Source organism: Peromyscus leucopus, chromosome 4 (assembly GCF_004664715.2).
Source record: "Peromyscus leucopus breed LL Stock chromosome 4, UCI_PerLeu_2.1, whole genome shotgun sequence".
In the NCBI taxonomy this organism is placed as follows: domain Eukaryota; kingdom Metazoa; phylum Chordata; class Mammalia; order Rodentia; family Cricetidae; genus Peromyscus; species Peromyscus leucopus.
The window spans coordinates 79,869,259-79,888,038 of NC_051066.1; the positions used below are offsets into that span (position 1 = coordinate 79,869,259).

At 39.3% G+C, this 18,780-nt stretch overlaps 1 protein-coding gene and 1 pseudogene across 1 annotated transcript in view; both read left to right on the plus strand.

The window, feature by feature from the left end:
- The first annotated feature begins 464 nt into the window (after positions 1–464).
- Positions 465–2,094, plus strand: LOC114698957 (annotated as a pseudogene).
- Positions 2,095–16,019: 13,925 nt separating this feature from the next.
- The window catches only part of Ccdc73 (coiled-coil domain containing 73), a 94,453-nt gene continuing 91,692 nt past the window's right edge, over positions 16,020–18,780 (plus strand). Inside the window, 1 exon segment of the mRNA XM_028877886.2 lies at positions 16,020–16,157. Coding sequence (XP_028733719.1) covers positions 16,020–16,157 — 138 coding nt within the window.

Here is an 18,780-nt window from a genome sequence, read left to right on the forward strand (position 1 = left end):
ACACCTTACATACCTTTCTGCTTCCTGCCATCGCTTCCTGGGATTAAAGGTGTGAGTCATCATGCCTGGCTATTTCCAGTGTGGCCTTGAACTCAGAGATCCAGATGGATCTCTGCCTCTGGAATGCTAGGATTAAAAGTATGTGCTACCACTGCCTAACCTCTATGTTTAATATTATGGCTGTTCTGTTCTCTGACTCCAGATAAGTTTATTAGGGTGCACAATATTTTGGGGAACACAATATCACCACAAGAGCGACTCAGACCTTAGTACCTGCAAGTGGGGAGGAGGCAGGAGAGAAGGATCCTGCATCTGAGGGGAGCACCCAGGCAGCCAGATAAAGATCAAGCTATCTGAGCTAGGAGTGTGTGCAGTGCTTGGGAAAGGCCTGCCTGCGAAAGGGTTGCTCTTGGCTAGCAGAGAAGTCCCAGGAGGCATAGGGGGTGCTAATGAGCAGATGCAAGATGGCCAGTAAAGAGATGTTTGAAGGTACTGTGGAGAAGCATGTCATCAACGAAGAATGTAAAACCCGGAAGAAGAATACAGTTTCTGTATGACCTGGTTCTGATCCATGCTCTTCAGTGGCCCAGTCTTACCATTCAGTGGCTTCCTGAAGTGATGAAACCAGAAGGAAAGGATTATGCCTTTCATTGGCTAGTGCTGGACACTCATACATCTGATGAATAGAATCATTTAGTGGTTGCTGGAGTTCATATTCCCAACAATGCTGCACAGTTTGATGTTTCCCATTGTGGTAGTGACAAGGGAGAATTTGGTGGCTTTGGTTCTGTAACAGGAAAAATTGAATGTGAAATTAAAATTACAATGGAGAAGTAAACTGTGCTCGTTATATGCCACAGAATCCTCACATCATTGCCACAAAAAAAAACTATCTTCTGATGTATTGATTTTTGACTATACAAAACACCCTGCTAAACCAGATCCAAGTGGAGAGTGTAATCCTGATCTTAGAGTAAGAGGTCATCAAAAGGAAGGCTATTGTCTTTCCTGAAATTCTAATTTGAGTGGACATCTGATTGCATCTAATGACCATACTGTCTCCCTGTGGGATATAAATGTAGGACCAAAGGAAGGCAAAATTGTGGATGCTAAAGCAATCTTTACTGGCCACTTAGCTGTTGTAGAGGATGTGGCTTGGCATGAGTCCTTGTTTGGATCTGTTGCTGATGATCAGAAACTTATGATATGGGACACCAGATCCAATACCACTTTTTTTTTTTTTTTTTTTTTTTTTTTGGTTTTTCGAGACAGGGTTTCTCTGCGTAGCTTTGCGCCTTTCCTGGAGCTCACTTGGTAGCCCAGGCTGGCCTCGAACTCACAGAGATCCGTCTGGCTCTGCCTCCCGAGTGCTGGGATTAAAGGCATGCGCCACCACCGCCCGGCTCAGATCCAATACCACTTTAAGCCAAGCCATTTGGTAGATGCACACACTGTTAAGATCAGCTGCCTCTCATTCAATCCCTATAGCGAGTTCATTCTAGCAGCTGGCTCTGCAGATAAGGCTGTAGCTTTATGGGACCTGAGCAATCTAAAACTGAAATTCTGTACCTTTGAATCGCATAAGGATGAAAAATTTCAGGTCCACTGGTCTCCACATAATGAAACTATTCTGGCTTCAAGTGGTACTGATCCCTGAATGTGTGGATTTAAGTAAAACTGGAGAAAAAAAAGACTGTTCTTAATTGCATGTACATATTAGAATTGTTCTATCATTTCTGGATAGCTAAAGGTGAGCTGCATTAAAGCCTATATTGTACACATGTATTTGTTAACATGTGATGCTATAACAGAATACCACAGAGAAGAACAATCACCAGAAGATGGGCCTCCAGAACTTCTGTTTATTCATGGAGGACATACTGCCAAGATTTCAGACTTCAGTTGGAACCCCCAAAGAACCTTGGGTCATTTGCTCACTGTCTGAAGATAACACCATGCAGATATGGCAGATGGCTAAAAATATTTACAATTACGAAGTGTCAAATGTCATGACATTGGAACTGGAGGGACAAAGATCTTAAACCCAAAGTATGAGGTGTTTCTATTGAATGTATTGCTACATGAATGCTTGATTTATCAAACTCCAAAAAGGCATTGTATAGTAGGAAATGTAAGTGGGATGGCTTTTGACATTCTTTACTCTCTGATTCTAGTACTTTCAAGTGAGCTGTTGCATACTGTTTCATATTGTAGCTATTAGGGGGAAAAAGGAATGTTTCTTAAGAAAGGACATCATTATTGTTTTAAAATACACATTGCTGGGTATTGCCTTTGATTCAACTATTTTAAGTCCTCATTTTCTCAAACTTTTAAGTGCTTGCTGAAGTTCCCAAATATGCAAGGATAACTTTTCTACTTTTTCCTTCCAATACTTCTTGATTGGCTTTGCAGAAATTGTTTGTTTTTTTTTTTCTAAAGCAAGAACCTGCCATTTCCTCCTCTCCAGAGCAACTATTTAAACTTTTAGAAGGCTGATTTATATAGTTGTTTAAAAATTATTATTTTTAATTATATGTCTCTGTGTGAGTATGTGCACATGTGTGTAGGATGTGTCAGAGGCCAGAAGTGTCAGATTGCCCTGGAGCTGGTTGTGAGCTGCCTGATATGGGTTCTGTCTGGGAGTCAAAGTCAGGTTCTCTTTTAGAGTAGTACATGCCTTTAACCATTGAGCCATTTCTCAAGACCCTATTTATTTACTTTTTGAGACAAAGTCTCACTATGTATCCTGTGGGAGACACACCCCCACCTTTTTTCCCCAGGGTACTCTTGAGGAGTGAGGGGTAAGAGATTTAGATAGAAATATGGAGGGGGAGAGAGAGATAGAAACAAAGGATAGCTTTGGGAGGGCCTGAATCCTTAATACACTGGCCCCTTCTGTCTCTTTCTAAAGGCCTTTTAAAGGAATGTCAAAAGGTGGAGCAAAGACCTCCCCCTAGCACAACCAAGTGTAGACCCTTCCAAACACCTGGTAACCATCCACGTGGTCAATCCATCCCCTTATGCAGCCCTGCTGGGTAAAGCAAACTCAGATCTCACTAGGAAACCTCTGTTTCTTAGGTGGGTCTCAAACTCATAATCTTTCTGCCTCAGCCTCCTAAATGCTAGGATTATAGGCTTGTGCCACCACACCTGGCTCTTAGTTAATTCTTTTTTTTTTTTTTTTTTTTTTTTTTCGAGACAGGGTTTCTCTGTGTAGCTTTGTGCCTTTCCTGGAGCTCACTTGGTAGCCCAGGCTGGCCTCGAACTCACAGAGATCCGCCTGGCTCTGCCTCCCGAGTGCTGGGATTAAAGGCGTGAGCCACCACGCCCGACTCTTAGTTAATTCTTTAGACATTTGTTTCCACATGTCTAAATAGTATGCTTGGTTTTTCCAGTTTTGCACATTATCCATTCTATAGTGGAAAATGTGATTTAACTTTCTTTCTTCGATGGAAATTAGAGCTTTCATATAATCTACTCAAAGAACTCTAAATCAGAATACTACATAGGCACTTACATAGCTGTGTTTGATGCAGCAAATAAATAGTCAAGTTAGCTATACAAAAAATAAAGTATGATTTTAAAACAAAACACCCCTTCCAATAGTCACATTATGGGATCAATGTGTCTCAGGCAAGAAACAAACACCAATTCACATACATGTAATTTAAAGTATATTTTTGATAAATAAATAACATTATGATTTTGACTCATTATAAAGAGTAGGAATATTTTGATGGAAATAATTTAGCCTTTGTAATAATGAAAATATAGTAGGCCTCTTAAATCATCACTTTAATCTTTTTTTTTTTTTTTTTTTTTTTGAGACAGGGTCTTACCTTGTAACTCTGGCTGGCCTGGAGTTCCTATGTAGACCAGGCTGGCTTTGAACTCCCAGAGATGTATCTGCCTCTACCTACTTCATGCTAGGATTAATTTTTTCCTGTGTAACATCGGACTGTAAGTAGTAGATATTATCTATTAAAGGAAATACTTCTCTTTCTGATTAAATATGAGTAATATTTAGAACATTTCAAGGTGTATTGAATCACAGTTGTAATCCTAACACTTGGGAGGGAGTAAACAGCAAGAGGACATGAATTTGAAGCCAGTCTGGGCTACATAGTGGGTTGTAGCCTAGGTTATGTGGTGAATTCTTATTCCATCTTGAACTACATAGTGAGACCCTGTTTCAGCAAAACAAACTCAGCAGTAACAAATTACTGATACTTAAAAAGTCTCTACAGTATAGAAAGCAAAATCAAACATAGCTGTAGGTTTTTTTAAATAATTTTTTCATAATTATTTATTTACCTAGTTAATCCAGTTAAAATATGTTTTAAGCCTGCAATAGTCCTTTTATTTATTTATTTTTTTAAAAGAAATCTGAGCCTATCTTTTTTGTCTTAAAGTAGAAGTTTGTCAGATTAAAGAGACTGAGAAAAAACTAGTACCTTCCCTCCCATTACCCAGTTGACAAAATAGTCATTTTTACTTGTCTAGTTCCTCTAAATTCAGTAGTTGGTTTTTTTTTTTTTTTTTTTTTTTTTTTAGTTTTTCAAGACAAGGTTGATCTGTTTAACAGGCCTGGCTGTCCTGGAACTCACTCTGTAGACTAGGCTGTCCTCAAACTCACAAAGATCTGCCTGCCTTTGCCTCCTGAGTGCTTGGATCAAAGGTGTGCACCACCACTGCCCAGTTGTTAATTTTAAACTTAAAAAAAATTGTGTGTGGGCTGGAGAGATGGCTCAGTGGTTAAGAGCACCAATTGCTCTTCCAGAGGTCCTGAGTTCAATTCCCAGCAACCACGTGGTAGCTCACAACCACTTGTAGTGAGATCTGGTGCCCTCTTCTGGCCTGCAGGGACACATGCAGGCAGAATACTGTATACATAAATAAATAAATAAAAAGAAAAAAGAAACATTAAAAATACCTTGTTTATGTACAAAGCAATATTTAAAAAAATCATGTGTATGTACATGCATGTGTATGCTTGTATGTGTGTGAGTGGGCATGAGTTCATGTGTGGAGGGAGGTCAGAGGACAACTTTTGGGAGTCAGCTCTTGCCTTCCACCTTGTTGAAGTAGGGTTTCTCTTGTTTCTGCCACTGTGTGAGTGCTCCAGATTAGCTGGCCTGTAAGTGGTTGGCTAATTCTCCTATCTTGGTTTTCCATTTTGTTGTAGGAGTGCTGGGATTACAGCTGTGCAGCATTGTGTCTGGCTTTTTAAGTAAGTTTGGAAACTGTAACTCAGGTTGTGGCAAGCACTTTGGATTTTTTTCATCCTAACGTATAGGAAGAAATACATTATAAATTTCAGAGAATATAGGGATCAAAGGAAAATATTGATGAAATTACTTTGTCGTAAGTATGCAGTCCATGTAAACTTTTGTAACCACTAATTTACAGAGCACTTGCTTTGTACCTATGTGGTAGTTTAAATGTGCTTGACTCCCATAAGCTCATAGGGAGTAGCACTATTAGGAGGTGTGGCTTTGTTGGAGTGGGTATGGCCTTGGAGGAAGTATGTCACTGTGGGAGTGGACTTTTAAACCTCATGGCTCAAGCCACACCCAGTGACTCAGACTACTTCCTGTTGCCTGCAGGTCAAGATGTAGAAATCTCAGCTTCTCCAGCACCGTGTCTGCCCACATACCGCCATGTAGGTAGTCTGTGATGATAATGGACTAAGCCTCTAAAACTGTAAGCCAGCCCAATTAACTCTTTTTCTTTTATAAGAGTTGCCATGGTCATGGTGTCTCTTCACAGCAATAGAAACTCAAACTAAGACCCCCTATAACCATTATGTGAAAGAGTGAATGAAAGAGGAACATAAAGAGCTTATCATTAAGAAACACCCCAGTTGTGAGCTAGATTGATTATACATAAAACACCTGGTGAATATTTAAATTGTAGAGTTCACTTTAAGCACACAGAAGAATTTAGAAAATGGAGAGGTTGGTGTGATTTAATGTGTTCAGGGGTAAGATTCCTGGAGAAAAATGAGCCTTGAGTTGGGCATGATAGATCTACCCCCCAACCCCCACCAGCCCGCCATGTTGTTCTCTCTCTTTCTCTGTGTGTGTATGTTTTGGGAGAGGTTGAAAACTTATTCTAGATACAGAGGTAGGAATGAATGTAGATTACATTTAAGAAACGATAATAGAATCATTTGCCTGTTGAAGGAGGAGTAGGAAAAAAACTAGAAAATGAAAACCCTGAAACTCAGAGAAGTACACTTAAGCTCTAATAGCATTGCAGAAAGAGCCATTTCAAGTTTGGAGATTGATGAGTAGTGTTTGTAAAATAATAATGAAGAAAATTTGTGGGATAGATTGAAATAGGATAAAAATTAAAGACATAACGAGAAAAAGCATGAGGCAATGAGGATTTAACTAGGTTACTAATGGGGAATAGTGACGTAGAATGAATCTGAGGGCCAATATGAAGGAAAAACCAACAATATGGTTTGATTTACAGAATGAAGGGAAAAGTGAAAGTGAGAATCCAAGAGAATGTGATTGAGCGTGTGTGCAGGAGTAGACAAGCAGGCCAAAGGAGCAGAGGGAGAGAATAAGAGAAGCAGATAGCAAAGCTCTTGTGTCCATTGGGGATTTAATATGTGACACCACTGAAAAGATGAATTTAGAAAGATTTGTGAAGGAAGACAAATCACAGACTGTTTCACTAAACATAGGCTGAAAAAATTCGCCTGCATCCTTGGGTGATTGCTGAAGACGCACTGGGAATCACTCACATGGTAGATGTGATAGAACTGTGGAGTTGGAAGTCACTATGCCAGAACTGCCAGAGTTTGTCTGTAGTCATGTTGCTCCTATTAACAGACTTGTTAATATCAGCTAATTGCCAATCTGTTGCTCTTTAAATAGTAGAGGATCATTGATTTACTAACTTCAGTGTCTAGGTAAGTGAGGTAAATCCATTTAATGTCTGACTAATATTTAAGCTTTTATAATACTTACTGTCCTAGAAGACACAACATGACCAAAATAAAATAAAGGAGCTCCTCTTCTCAAAAAGCAGGAAATAAAGAAATAGGTCTTAAAAATTAGCACATGCTTAGTACATAAATTTAGATACTGCTGAGTGTTATAAAAAGTAGGACAATGTACTAATGGGTCAGTAGATATGATCCACACTGAAGTGGCAGTTTATATGATGAAACAGGAAATTGGTTTTGAAATCTTGTTTGAAACTTTAGGTTAAACATGGTAGACTAACCACATTAAATTTTCTCTGCCACACTTGTTGTAATGTTTACAAGTATTCTAACTCATAAACAGGAGGGAACAAGAAGTGATTCAAAAGTTTTTGTTAGAGGGGCTGGAGAGATTGTTCAGTGGTTAAGAGCATTGGCTACTCTTCCAGAGGACCCAAGTTCTATTCCCAGAACCCACATGGCAGTTTTCAGCCATCTGTACCTCCAATACCAAGGGATCCAGTGCTCTCTCTGGCCTTCACCAGCACTGCATACATGTAGTTCACAGACATACAGGCAGGCAGACTACCAATACACAGAATAAAAAGGAAGGCAAAACCCAAAACAGCAAAACAGAACAAAATCCATGCATCTATTTGTATATAGAAGTATTTGTATAAAAGAGTACTTTCCAGCAAGTAGGTAGCAGAGAGGTATGATTGGCTTAAAAGTTTGGAAGTAGGCTTGACTCTTGGAAACACCAAGTATTCTGAAAAGTGTAGGTAAGATTTGCTCACAATAGGGCAATTTTATTGAAAATTTATGAATATTATGTGAACCTTCCCAGGCTTTCTGCCCCAAGGAGATGGAAGTTGATGCTCTGAAAAAAATTGAATTGTGGCAGTAATGACAGAGGTAGACCATCTATGACAGATGCTGTGCCTTGGGGCTGAAAATGAAAACAGTAAAAATCTCACTGAACTTTGGAAAGCTTACATCCTAACTTTCATGCATCTATCAGAATGTACACTGCCCTTTACCCTCTCTTTCACTTCAAGAGACTGGCAAATTCTCTGGAGAAGATGAAAAGCCTGAGATAAGACTTGTTTACCTATTAACAGTGGAGGGAGAAACCCCTGTTCTATTTTTGTTACCTGATCAGCCTGTCAGTCAATTAGCCTTTCCTCAGTGTTTCCATTGATACTTTTACTGCATGCTTCCACTAAAAAAGAAAAAAAAGTTACCTCAGCTCTATTGAGGTAGATTTTCCATGCTGTATAGTTCATTCAGAGTATGCAGTCTGATTATTTTTAGTGTATTCAGTTGTACAACCATCTCCACAAACAGTTCTAGAACATTTCCTTCAAAGAAACCTCATACCCATTGATCGTCTGTCTTAAGTCCCCCATCACTCACTCTCACCTTGCCCTAAGCAACCATTGATCCACGTTCTGTGTCTATGAGTTTGTCTATTCTGGACATTTCATGTAAAAGGAACAAAACACATCTCTTGATTATATTCCTATAAGGTATGTACTGTCTGAAGTTAATCAAACCTTTATTCTTTCTTGTATAATATTGTAGTTTATATTGATTTCTTTCATTTCTCTTCAGACTTTGACAAGCTTCTTCTACACCCTTCCTTTCTCTTTACTTCACCTTCACAATACAGCACTGTTGTCCTTTTACAAAGTTAGAGGGAAGTTTACTGACATGGTTGCCGCCATTTTTATTATTCTCTTAGAATGTTTCCAACTTTCATTTCAGATTGGTTTCATTCTTTTAAAATTCTTTTGTGATGTTCTGTCAAATTTTCTGTTTCGTTTTCTTTGAAATTGCATTTTCCCTCATGAAAACATCTTATTTAGCTATGGTGGTGGCTCACACCTTTAATCCCAGCACTTGGGAGGCAGAGGCAAGTATATCTCTAGGAATTCCAGCTGGCCAGGGCCACATAGTGAGACCCTGTCTTAAAAAGGGTCTTTTACAATTTTCTTTCTTTTTTCATTCATTTAAAAATATTTCATTTTGTGCGTATGAGTGTTTTGCCTTCCTCTATGTCTGTGTGTGTGAGTGTGCCTTTAGCCAGCAGAAATCAGGAGAGTGTTGGATCCACTGGGACTGGAGTTACACATGGTTGTGAACTACCATGTGGGTGCTGAAAACTGAACCGAGGTCTTCTGCAAGAGCAGATGCTTTTAACCTCTGAGTCATCTCTTTTGCCTCTCTCTCTCTCTCTTCTCTCTTTTTATTCTTAAACATACTTTTCCTGAAACAGATTTGTAATTCTGTGAAATTCACACTTTTTTTTTCTTTGAGACAGAGTTTTTCTGTGTAGCTTTGTGCCTTTCCTGGAATCCACTCTGTAGCTCAGGCTGGCCTCAAACTTAACAGAGATCTGCCTGGCTCTACCTCCCAAGTGCTGGGATTAAAGGCGTGCGTCACCACTGCCCAGCTCGAAATTCACACTTTTAAAAGATACAACTCTAATAGTTTTGTAGTAAATTCTAAAAACTGTGCAACTACCACCACCACTATCAAATTCCAGAGCATTCTATCATCTCAAAAAGACTTATTTCCTTTTTCCCTCTGTGTCTGGCAACCACTTATCTATTCCTGTCTGTATAGATTTGCCAGTTCCAGATGCTTCATGTAAATGGAATCAAATAACACCTGGCCTTTTGTGTTTGGTTTCTTTTACTGAGCATAATGATGTTTAGGTCTGTCCATCTTATAGCAAGTACCAAAATCTTATTCTTTTTTTATGGCATATACTGGTCTACTATGCAGATATGCTGCATTTTGTCATTTTGTTTATCCGTTCATCAATTGATGGACGTTTGAGTTGTTTCTACTTTTTATTTCTTGTGACTAATGCTGTGATGAATAGTCATACACAATCTTTTTTGATAGAGATTTCCATTTTTACTGGACTTATGCCTAGGGGTAGAATACTAGGTCATGTTGTAGCCCCATGTTTAGCCTTTTGAGGAACTGCCAAACTGTTTTTCAGAGTGGCTCAATGATTTTATATTCCCACCAGCAATATAAGTGGTAAGTTTTCCTTAACAAGTCTATCTTTGTGTGTGTGTGTATGTGTGTGTGTGTGTGTGTGTGTGTGTGTACACGCGTGCGCGCTCACATGCATTGGGAGAGGTGTTTGGAGTTAAATCTAGGGCCTTACACGTGTTAGATAAACACTCTGCTACTGAGCTACATAACTAACTCTTTATTTATTCAGCTGTATTATCTTAATATATCTGAGATAGTATCTCTGTGGTTTTGATTTTTATCATCTTACTGAGTAATGATAGTAAATATATTTCATGTTGATACTGGCCACATGTACACTATACTACACATATGCATACATACAAACATATATGCTTTGGAGGTAAATTTTATTCTAATCCCATGGCTTTTTTTTTTTGTGTGTGTGTGGTTTGATCATAGGAAGCTATTATATAAAGTAAATTTTTTTGTCAAATATATGTTTTGCAAATATTTTTCTCACTTTATAGATTGCCTTTATTTTATTATGTTCTTTAAAGTATAAACATTTTAAATTTTGATGAATCCAGTCTGCAAAACCAGATATCCTTATGTTGTTCTTGTTCATTTTCTTAGAGGGAAAATTCTAAGCCTTTTGCAGTTCAGTATTTTATTAATTCCTCTTATTATTGCTGTGACCAAAAGAGCTCACACGAAACAACTTTACGGAAGGAAGGGTTTATTTTGGCTTTTGGTTTGGCTTTTGGTTTCCATCATGGTGGGGAAGGTCACTCAATGGAGACAGTGAGGCTCTGTATGTGGTGCCAGGACCTTGTCGCAGGTATTCATTTTTACATGGCATTGACCCGAAAGCAGGGTTGGGCTGTGGTCCTCAAGAACCATCCCACAATGACCCTCATCCTGCAGCTAGGCCCTACATCCCGAAGGCCCACAATTCATCCCAATAGTACCACAGCTGGAACTAAACATTCCAACACAAGAGCCTGTGGGGAGCTCACATTAAAATCATAGACATTTGCCGTCAGTGGTGAATTTTTCATAGATTCCCTCTATTAGGCTGAAATTCCTGCCTATCCTTAGTTTGTTGAGAATTTTATCACGAGAAGGTATTGGACTTTGTCAAAAACTTTTCTTGCATTTATTAAGAGGATCCTATTGTTTTTTCATTTATCCCATCAATATTGTTTATTACATTGAATGATTTTTTTAAATTAATTAATTTATTTATTATGTATATAGTGTTCTGTCTGCATGTATACCTGCAGGTCAGAAGAGGGTGCCAGATCTCATTACAGATGGTTGTGAGCCACCATGTGGGTGCTAGGAATTGAACTCAGGACCTCTGGAAGAACAGCCGGTGCTCTTAACCTCTGAGCCATCTCTCCAGCCCATTGAATGATTTTTTTTTTTAACATATCAAACCAGCTTTATATTCCTTGGATAAACGCTACTTGATTATGATGTGTGATTCCTGTTGTGTATTGGTAGAATTTTATTGAGAATTTTCATATTCTTATTCCTACAAACTGTTGATTTATGGTTTTCTTCCCTGTGAAATATTTGTCTTGTTTCTGCATGAAGATAATACTGGCTTGTAAAGTTAATTAGTAGTGTGTTTTCTTCTCTATTGTTCCCTTGAAAAGTTTTGTGTATTTATTCTTTAAAGTTTTGGTAACATTTACCAGTAAGCAATCTGGTCCTGAGCTTTTTATTTTGTGAGAAATTTTCTAATCACTAATTTGGTCTTCTTACTCTTGAAAGGTTTATGTAAATTTTTGTCTTGAGTCAGTTGGGAAGTTTATCTGCTTTGAGGAATTGTCCCATTTATTCATGATACCTCATTTGTTGTTAACATTCTTTTTTTTTTAATAGTAATGTGATAAAATGATTCAGTTCTCCCTATGGGCGTATGGCTCAGAGCAGAGCAGTGTCCAGTACCATTAAAGTTCTATTAATGTCAATCAACACCCATTTTAATGTTTGAGAAGTTTGGATCTTGAGGGCTGATTTGACTACCTTGTTTTCAGCTGTTGGTATGGTGCCTCTCCATCTTGATGGGAGGATGTTCAGCACAGGGTTTCTCTGTGTAGTTTTGCGCCTTTCCTGGAACTCATTCTGTAGCCCAGGCTGGCCTCGAACTCACAGAGCCTGCCTCTGCCTCCCAAGTGCTGGGATTAAAGGCGTGCGCCACCACCGCCTGGCAAAGCAGCTCCTTTTTAACAGCTGCTCAGACCCCCCCCCCCCATGGCAACTGCTTTAACCACTCCATGGATGTGTTCAGAAAGCTCCCCAGTATGTGGCTCCAGAAGGCACTACAACTGTTCAAACAGCTTGGGCCAGGCCTTTTGCACTCTTAGCGGCCATTTTTGTCTAGGCCAGTGTGGAAGTGCTTTCCATGGTGACCCAGCAGAAGACCTATAATGAGGCAAACACAATCCTCTGTTTGCATGAAGGGGTAAATGGAGTGACTGGTGCAAAACTCCCCCGCCATACACCCCCCATACTGGCTACATAAGCAGACTCTGACTTCCTTTTCAAGCCATCCTGGTACTGTCCTCTTATGTGCCTCCTGGTGGTGTACATTAGCTTCATTAGGAAGATTTTCTGTCGTGGTCTTGTCTCCTCTTGGTCTTTAGCATTAGTAGAGCAGGCTGAGTTGGTAACATGGCAGCAGTGAGAGCAGATCAGTAGCTGTGGCAAAGGCAGCAATGGTAACAGTGGCAGTGTGGCTGCAGGAGTGGAGGCGGCGACAGTCGTCATTAGAGCATGGCTGGAGAGTTCTAGAGAGCGGTAGGGAAGAAGCAGTGAGGAGCGGAGAGGCCGGGGCAGACATCAAAGACTGCGGGTCCAGTTGTTGGAAGGATTCCAGGGATGTGCCAAGCTTGAAGGGCCAAAGGTCCTGAAACCCAAGGCCTGAGAGCTGTAGCACTGGCTGCTGTCAAAGGCAGTAGTTCTGACACTGCTGACCGGAGAGCTGTAATAGTTGCCACTGTAGCAGCTGAGAGTCAGTCCCAGCACCCAGGCCTTCCCAGGGACATGCAGTAACATGCAGTCACTCTTTGCTGTTGCTGCTCACTGCTACCTGACTGAAGTCGGTAATGACAAGAGCTGGCAAGTGTCAGGGACACTGGTGGTTAAAGGTCAGGGAAATAAGCTTCTAGCTGATTATCTAGAGCAGTAATTCACTGGCTTTGGAACTGTGCTGTAGCAGGCCTCTGACTCTTGAACCTGAAGTTGTAAACCTTAAGGATGCTGGTCTAGGTCTAGGTCCTGGGTCCTCCAGGGTCTAGGGCTGCCAACTAGAAGAACCTCTTCACTTCTTCACAACTTCTAATCAGGTGGAACAGGACCCAGGCAGCCCGTGACATCAGCAACATTCTCTCATTCATCCTTGCTTTCTGCCATCTGAATCTTGTTTCCCTTATTCTTGAAAAGCCTACCTAAACATTTGTCAGTTTTTAAAATATTTTTTTAAAAAGCATTTTTTTGGTATCATTAACAGTTTTCTCTTTCTAGTATCTGTTTCATTTATTTCTGCTCTGTCTTTGTAATTTTACCTTTGATATCGCAGGACACGTTGGGTGACACATGATAATTTTTGGTAATTTTATACAAATCTTATTTCTCTATCTCACTTTCTGTGTGTATGTGTGTGTTTATGTGTTATATATATGTGATTATGTGGGTCTGTGCATGTGGAGACCAGAGGTCAGTGTTGGATGTCTTCCTCAGTTGCTTTCCACTTTATTTTTTGAGACAGGGTCTTTTACTGAACCTGGGGATCACTGATTTAGCTAGGCTGGCTGGCCAGTGATCTCCAGGGATCTGCCTGTTACCATCATCCCAGTTCTGGGATTATAGATATGTGCCACTGTGCCTAGGTTTTATGTGGGTGCTGGGGAGTCCAAACTCAGGTCTGTATGTTTGCATAGCAAGTACTTTACTGATTGAGCTACCTCTCCAGCTTCTGAGTGTTCTACTTCTTTATTAATAATTTGCTTTGCTTTATTTATTATTGAAGTCTCCTGTTTACTATAATAGAATTCTCTCTTGTTACTTTCAATTCTGCCAGTTGTTGTTTCATATAATTTGGTGCTCCATTGTTTAGGTGCATGAATATTTAAAATTTTTGTATCCTCTTTGTAGATTGGTCATTTTTTGCTGTAAGATGCCCTTCGGTGTCTTGAGTAGCATAGTGTGATGGCTATTCTTGATTGTCAACTTTACACACCTGGAAAGAGGAAACCTCAACTGAAGAATTGCCTCTATCAGATAGGCCTGTAGACATGTCTGTGGGGAAATTTTCTTGATTGCTGATTGGGTTGGGGACAGCCTAACCTACTGTGCGCCACCCCTAGGCAACTTGTGTCTGGAAGGTAGATGAGCAAGCCAGTTGGCAGCATTCCTCCATGGTCTCTGCTTTAGTTCCTGTCTCCAGGCTCCTGCCTTGAATTCCTGCTTTGGCTTTTCTCCATAATGGACTGTATCCTGTAAACTGAGACAAACTCTTTCCTCCCCAAGTTACTTTGGTCATGGTGTTTATCACAGCAACAGAAAACAAACAAGAATACACATTATCACTGTAAGTGATAATACTCTGAAAGTATCAATCTTTTTTTCTCTGGTTGGTTTTAAGATTTTTTTCACATTATTTTAGGTCACTTCACTATGATAACTGAGTGTTGATTTTTTTATTTACTAACTGTGGTCAATCTTCTTCAAATATATCAGTTATCTGTTTAATTATGTATTTTAGAAAATAGAGATTTCAGTGAATTAAAAGTCTGCCAGTGGCACATACTTATAATCCAGGCATTTGAGAGGCTGAGTTAAGAGTATTGGAAGAGTGAAGCTAACCTCGATACAGTGGGAGAGCCTGTCTTAATAACAACAACAACATGCTGTTTGATTGATAATTTCAAGATTGACTTTATTTCTTTCAACGTAGTGAGTCTAGTTGCCTTGTATGTGCTAGTGTAGTGTATATCTGCTTCTCTTGTCACTTGTTTCTGCTGGTTCTTATAATGTCATACAGCTTTCTTTCCCTGACTGACTTTGTGTGCTGTTTACTGACTGGAAAAAATGTGTATGAAGATTCCAGGATAATGGGAGGAACTTTATTTGCTTCTTCAAGGTTCTTCAGGACATTACCAATATGGAAGCATTTAAAATTGTATTTATTAATAGTTTGAAGTTTCTTTCATTTAACAAATGTATCTGAAATTAAGAAAAGTGTTTGCTAGAGGTTAACACTGGGAGAAGAGAATGTGGCCACAAAGAGGCCTGTGATAATGGTAGGAATCTGCATTTTGACTATGATCATAGTAACAATAAATGTGCATAGAAGTATGTATACACAAATCCACGTATCACTGGTAAATTTCTAATGAACTGTATGGATTGTACCAATATCAGATATACATTTTAAATATTGTACCATTGTTATACAAGATAGTAATACTGGAGATGACTGAGTGGATGGTCCATAGGACTTCCCTGTGCTTATCTTTGCAACTGCCTTTGAACTTATAATTATTTCAGATTGAAAAAGTTTCTTATAACCTGACTCATACACTTTATCAATTGAGATGTTTAAATACCTGGGTTTTAAATAAAAGGTCAAAGGCCTCTTCCAATTTTATTGAGTCTAAAGTTTGCATTGCTAATTAGTGTGAGCACTATCTTTGAAAAGTAGCTTCATGTGAAAGCAAAGTTTAGAAAGAGAATGTGTGGCATCATGCTTCTGGTGAAGGGTCAAGCCTTGTCTGCAATATTAGGAACCCAGCCTTTACAATTTTGGAGTGTAGGGGCAGAAAGTGTAGCCTTAAAGAGTACTCAGGTACCAGAAAAACCCTTAAACCATGAGAAGTAGAATAGAGTCATTGATGCCGAGTGTCTTTCTATGAATATTGGAGTATGAGGGATAGCAACATTGTTATTTAGTATTGAACCTGGAGGATTATGGGATAATGTTTTTATGGTAATTGTGTTTTTTTCTAGAAAAACATAGATAAATAATCTTTAAGTTAAAACTCTTTGAATTGCAGAAAATAAAGTAAATATTAACATGGAGGATAGTTTCAACACCAGATCATCATCATCTACCTTCGTTCTTCAGAGTTCTTCAGAGACAATGGCTTCTATCCAGCTCCTGGATTTCAGAACAAGTTTACTTGAAGCACTAGAAGAGCTGCGTATGAGAAGGGTAAGTCCCTCTTAAACTTTTAAATAGAAAGCCTTGATTTTTTTCCAGGCTTTTTTAAAAATTATTTTTTATTTTTTTTTTTTAATTTTCAAGAAGCCCAAACAACCTCTTATTTATAAAGAAAAAAATATAACTCTGGAGTTGGTTCTCTTCTCCCTCTCCTACTTGGGTTCTAGGGGGTGGGAGAGGGATAAAGAGAGCCTAAACAATTATAAAAGGTACTGGCTTTAGCAGATGTGCTGGCTGGTTTTTGTGTCCACTTGACACCTAAGGTCATCTGAGAATAAGACATCTTAATCTCTGAGACAGGGTTTCTCTGTGTAGCTTTGGAGCCTTTCCTAGAAATCACTCTATAGCCCAGGCTGGCCTTGAACTCACAGAGATCTGCCTGCCACTGCCTCTCGAATGATGGGATTAAAGGTGTGCACCACCACCACCCGGTGAGAATTTTGTATATTTTACTTAAAAATTTATTTGTTTTATTTTATGTGTATGGATGTTTGCCTGCATGTATGTGTGTACATATATGCTTGGTGCCCACAGTGAAGTAGGAATCAGATCCCCTAGAACTGAAGTGACAGATAGCTGTGATCAACCATATGGGTACTGGGAATTCAACCTAGGTCCTTTGGAAGAGTAACCAGTGCTCTTAACTGCTGAGCCATTTCTCTAGCCCCTTTATATATGCTTGAATGTATGGCCATCAGCTGGAATGTTTCCCTTCTATGAGAAGCCATACCATTAAGGAAAACTAACTTTCCCTCTCCTGGAAGATATAGCTCCTCATCTAGGGGTGGGATTTCTTGACTGCTACCCTTTATATCCTGGAATTTTGTCAAGCTTGAGCTTGCATAGGTTTTGTATATGCTTTCACAACCACTGTGAATTTTTTTGTGCAACTACTTTGTTATGTCTGGAAAACAGTTTTGTCATCTACTGCCTCTGGCTCTTACAGTCTTTTCTTCCCATTTTCTGTGTTACAGATGTCCCATTTAGGTCTGAGCACTCTGCAGTGTAGGCTGAAGTTTCTGTCCTGCTAGTCACTCCCAAGTCATCACACAGAGGCCTAATATTAATTATAAATGCTCGGCCCATAGCTCAGGCTTATTACTAGCTAACATTTACATTTCAATTAACCCATATTTTTATCTATGCTTTACCCTGTGGCTTGGTGCCTTTTCTCAGTATGGCATGTCCATCTTGCTTCTCTCTGCATCTGCTCCCTACACCTCTGACTCTGCCCTTCTTCTTCTCAGAATTCTGTTTGATTCTCCCCCTAACCTTATCCTGTCCAGCTATTAGCCAGTCAGCTTCTTTATTAAACCAATCATAGCGATATGTATTCACACAGTGTAAAGGAATATTCCACACTGGAGTCTCTTATTCTCTGAACCTTGCCAACTGTGGGTCTCATGTTTATTACCATCTAGTACAAAAAAGAAGCCTCTCTAATGATGTTTAAGAAATGCACTAATCTATGGGTATAACAATAAGTCATTAGGAGTAGGTTTAATACTATATTCCTTTCGCAGATTAAGAGCAGTAGGCTGTCCCCTATGGCATATGACCTTTCTACCCATGTGTTCTTGGCCTCAATAATGGTGACAGGTATGAGTTCCATCTTGGGAACTGGCCCAAAACCCTAGACAGGGGTTAGTTACTCCCATGACATTCATACCACTATTGTACTGGTGGGCATATCTAGTCAGGTTGGTCATTATTGTAGCTCGTAGGTTTCATAGCTGGGTAAAATTGATGCTTACTTTTTCCCTCTGGTAGTATGCTTAGCACTTTTCAGCACTGAAAACTTGCCATGGTCTAGACGTGGGATGAAGCTTTCAGGTCAATAGCAGTTTGATTTCTTCATGTTCTGTGACTCAACTATGTGGCACCTTCAGCAATAGCGTCTTGCCATTAAGTTCTGGACGGTAACTAAGAGCCAACACTGCACTGTTTGGGGCAGTATATGGGATTTCACTGGCCAACAACTACAATAGAAGTAGCCCATTTCAGACATTGGATTTTTTGTTAGCCTGTGATTTTTAGTTGAGGCATTATTGCCCTGCTATAGGGTAACCCTATGAACTCTTTTTATATATGCATGTTTCTATTTTAGAAAGGTTTTGCAGAAGTAGTTTTCATCTGACTTTTTCAGAAGTCTTTAGTCTTAGTTACCCCTCCCTGTATTCCCTACTCTACCCTGCCCTCCCATGTCCCAAACTGTTTCATCCTTCCTGCTTCCTTATTCCACTTTCCCTTTATCTCACAGTGTTCTTTCTTTCTTTCTTTCCTGAAAGATCTATTTTTCTGATCTCTGTAGGTTTTTCAAATGAAACACATGAATTTACTTATTTTTTTTTTTGCCACAAGTGGTGCTGCAGGCCTTTATTTTAAATGTTTTATACAATATATTTTTGTCATATTCTTTCCCTTCCCCCAACTCCTCCCAAATCCTCCTATTCTCTACTGGCACAACTTTATATTCTTTCTCTTTTAAAAACAAATGCAAAACCAAAACAAAAAGTACACACACACACCCAGAGATACACACACACACACACACACACACACACACACACACACACACACACACACCACCCCTTAGAAAAAAAGAAAAAAAAAT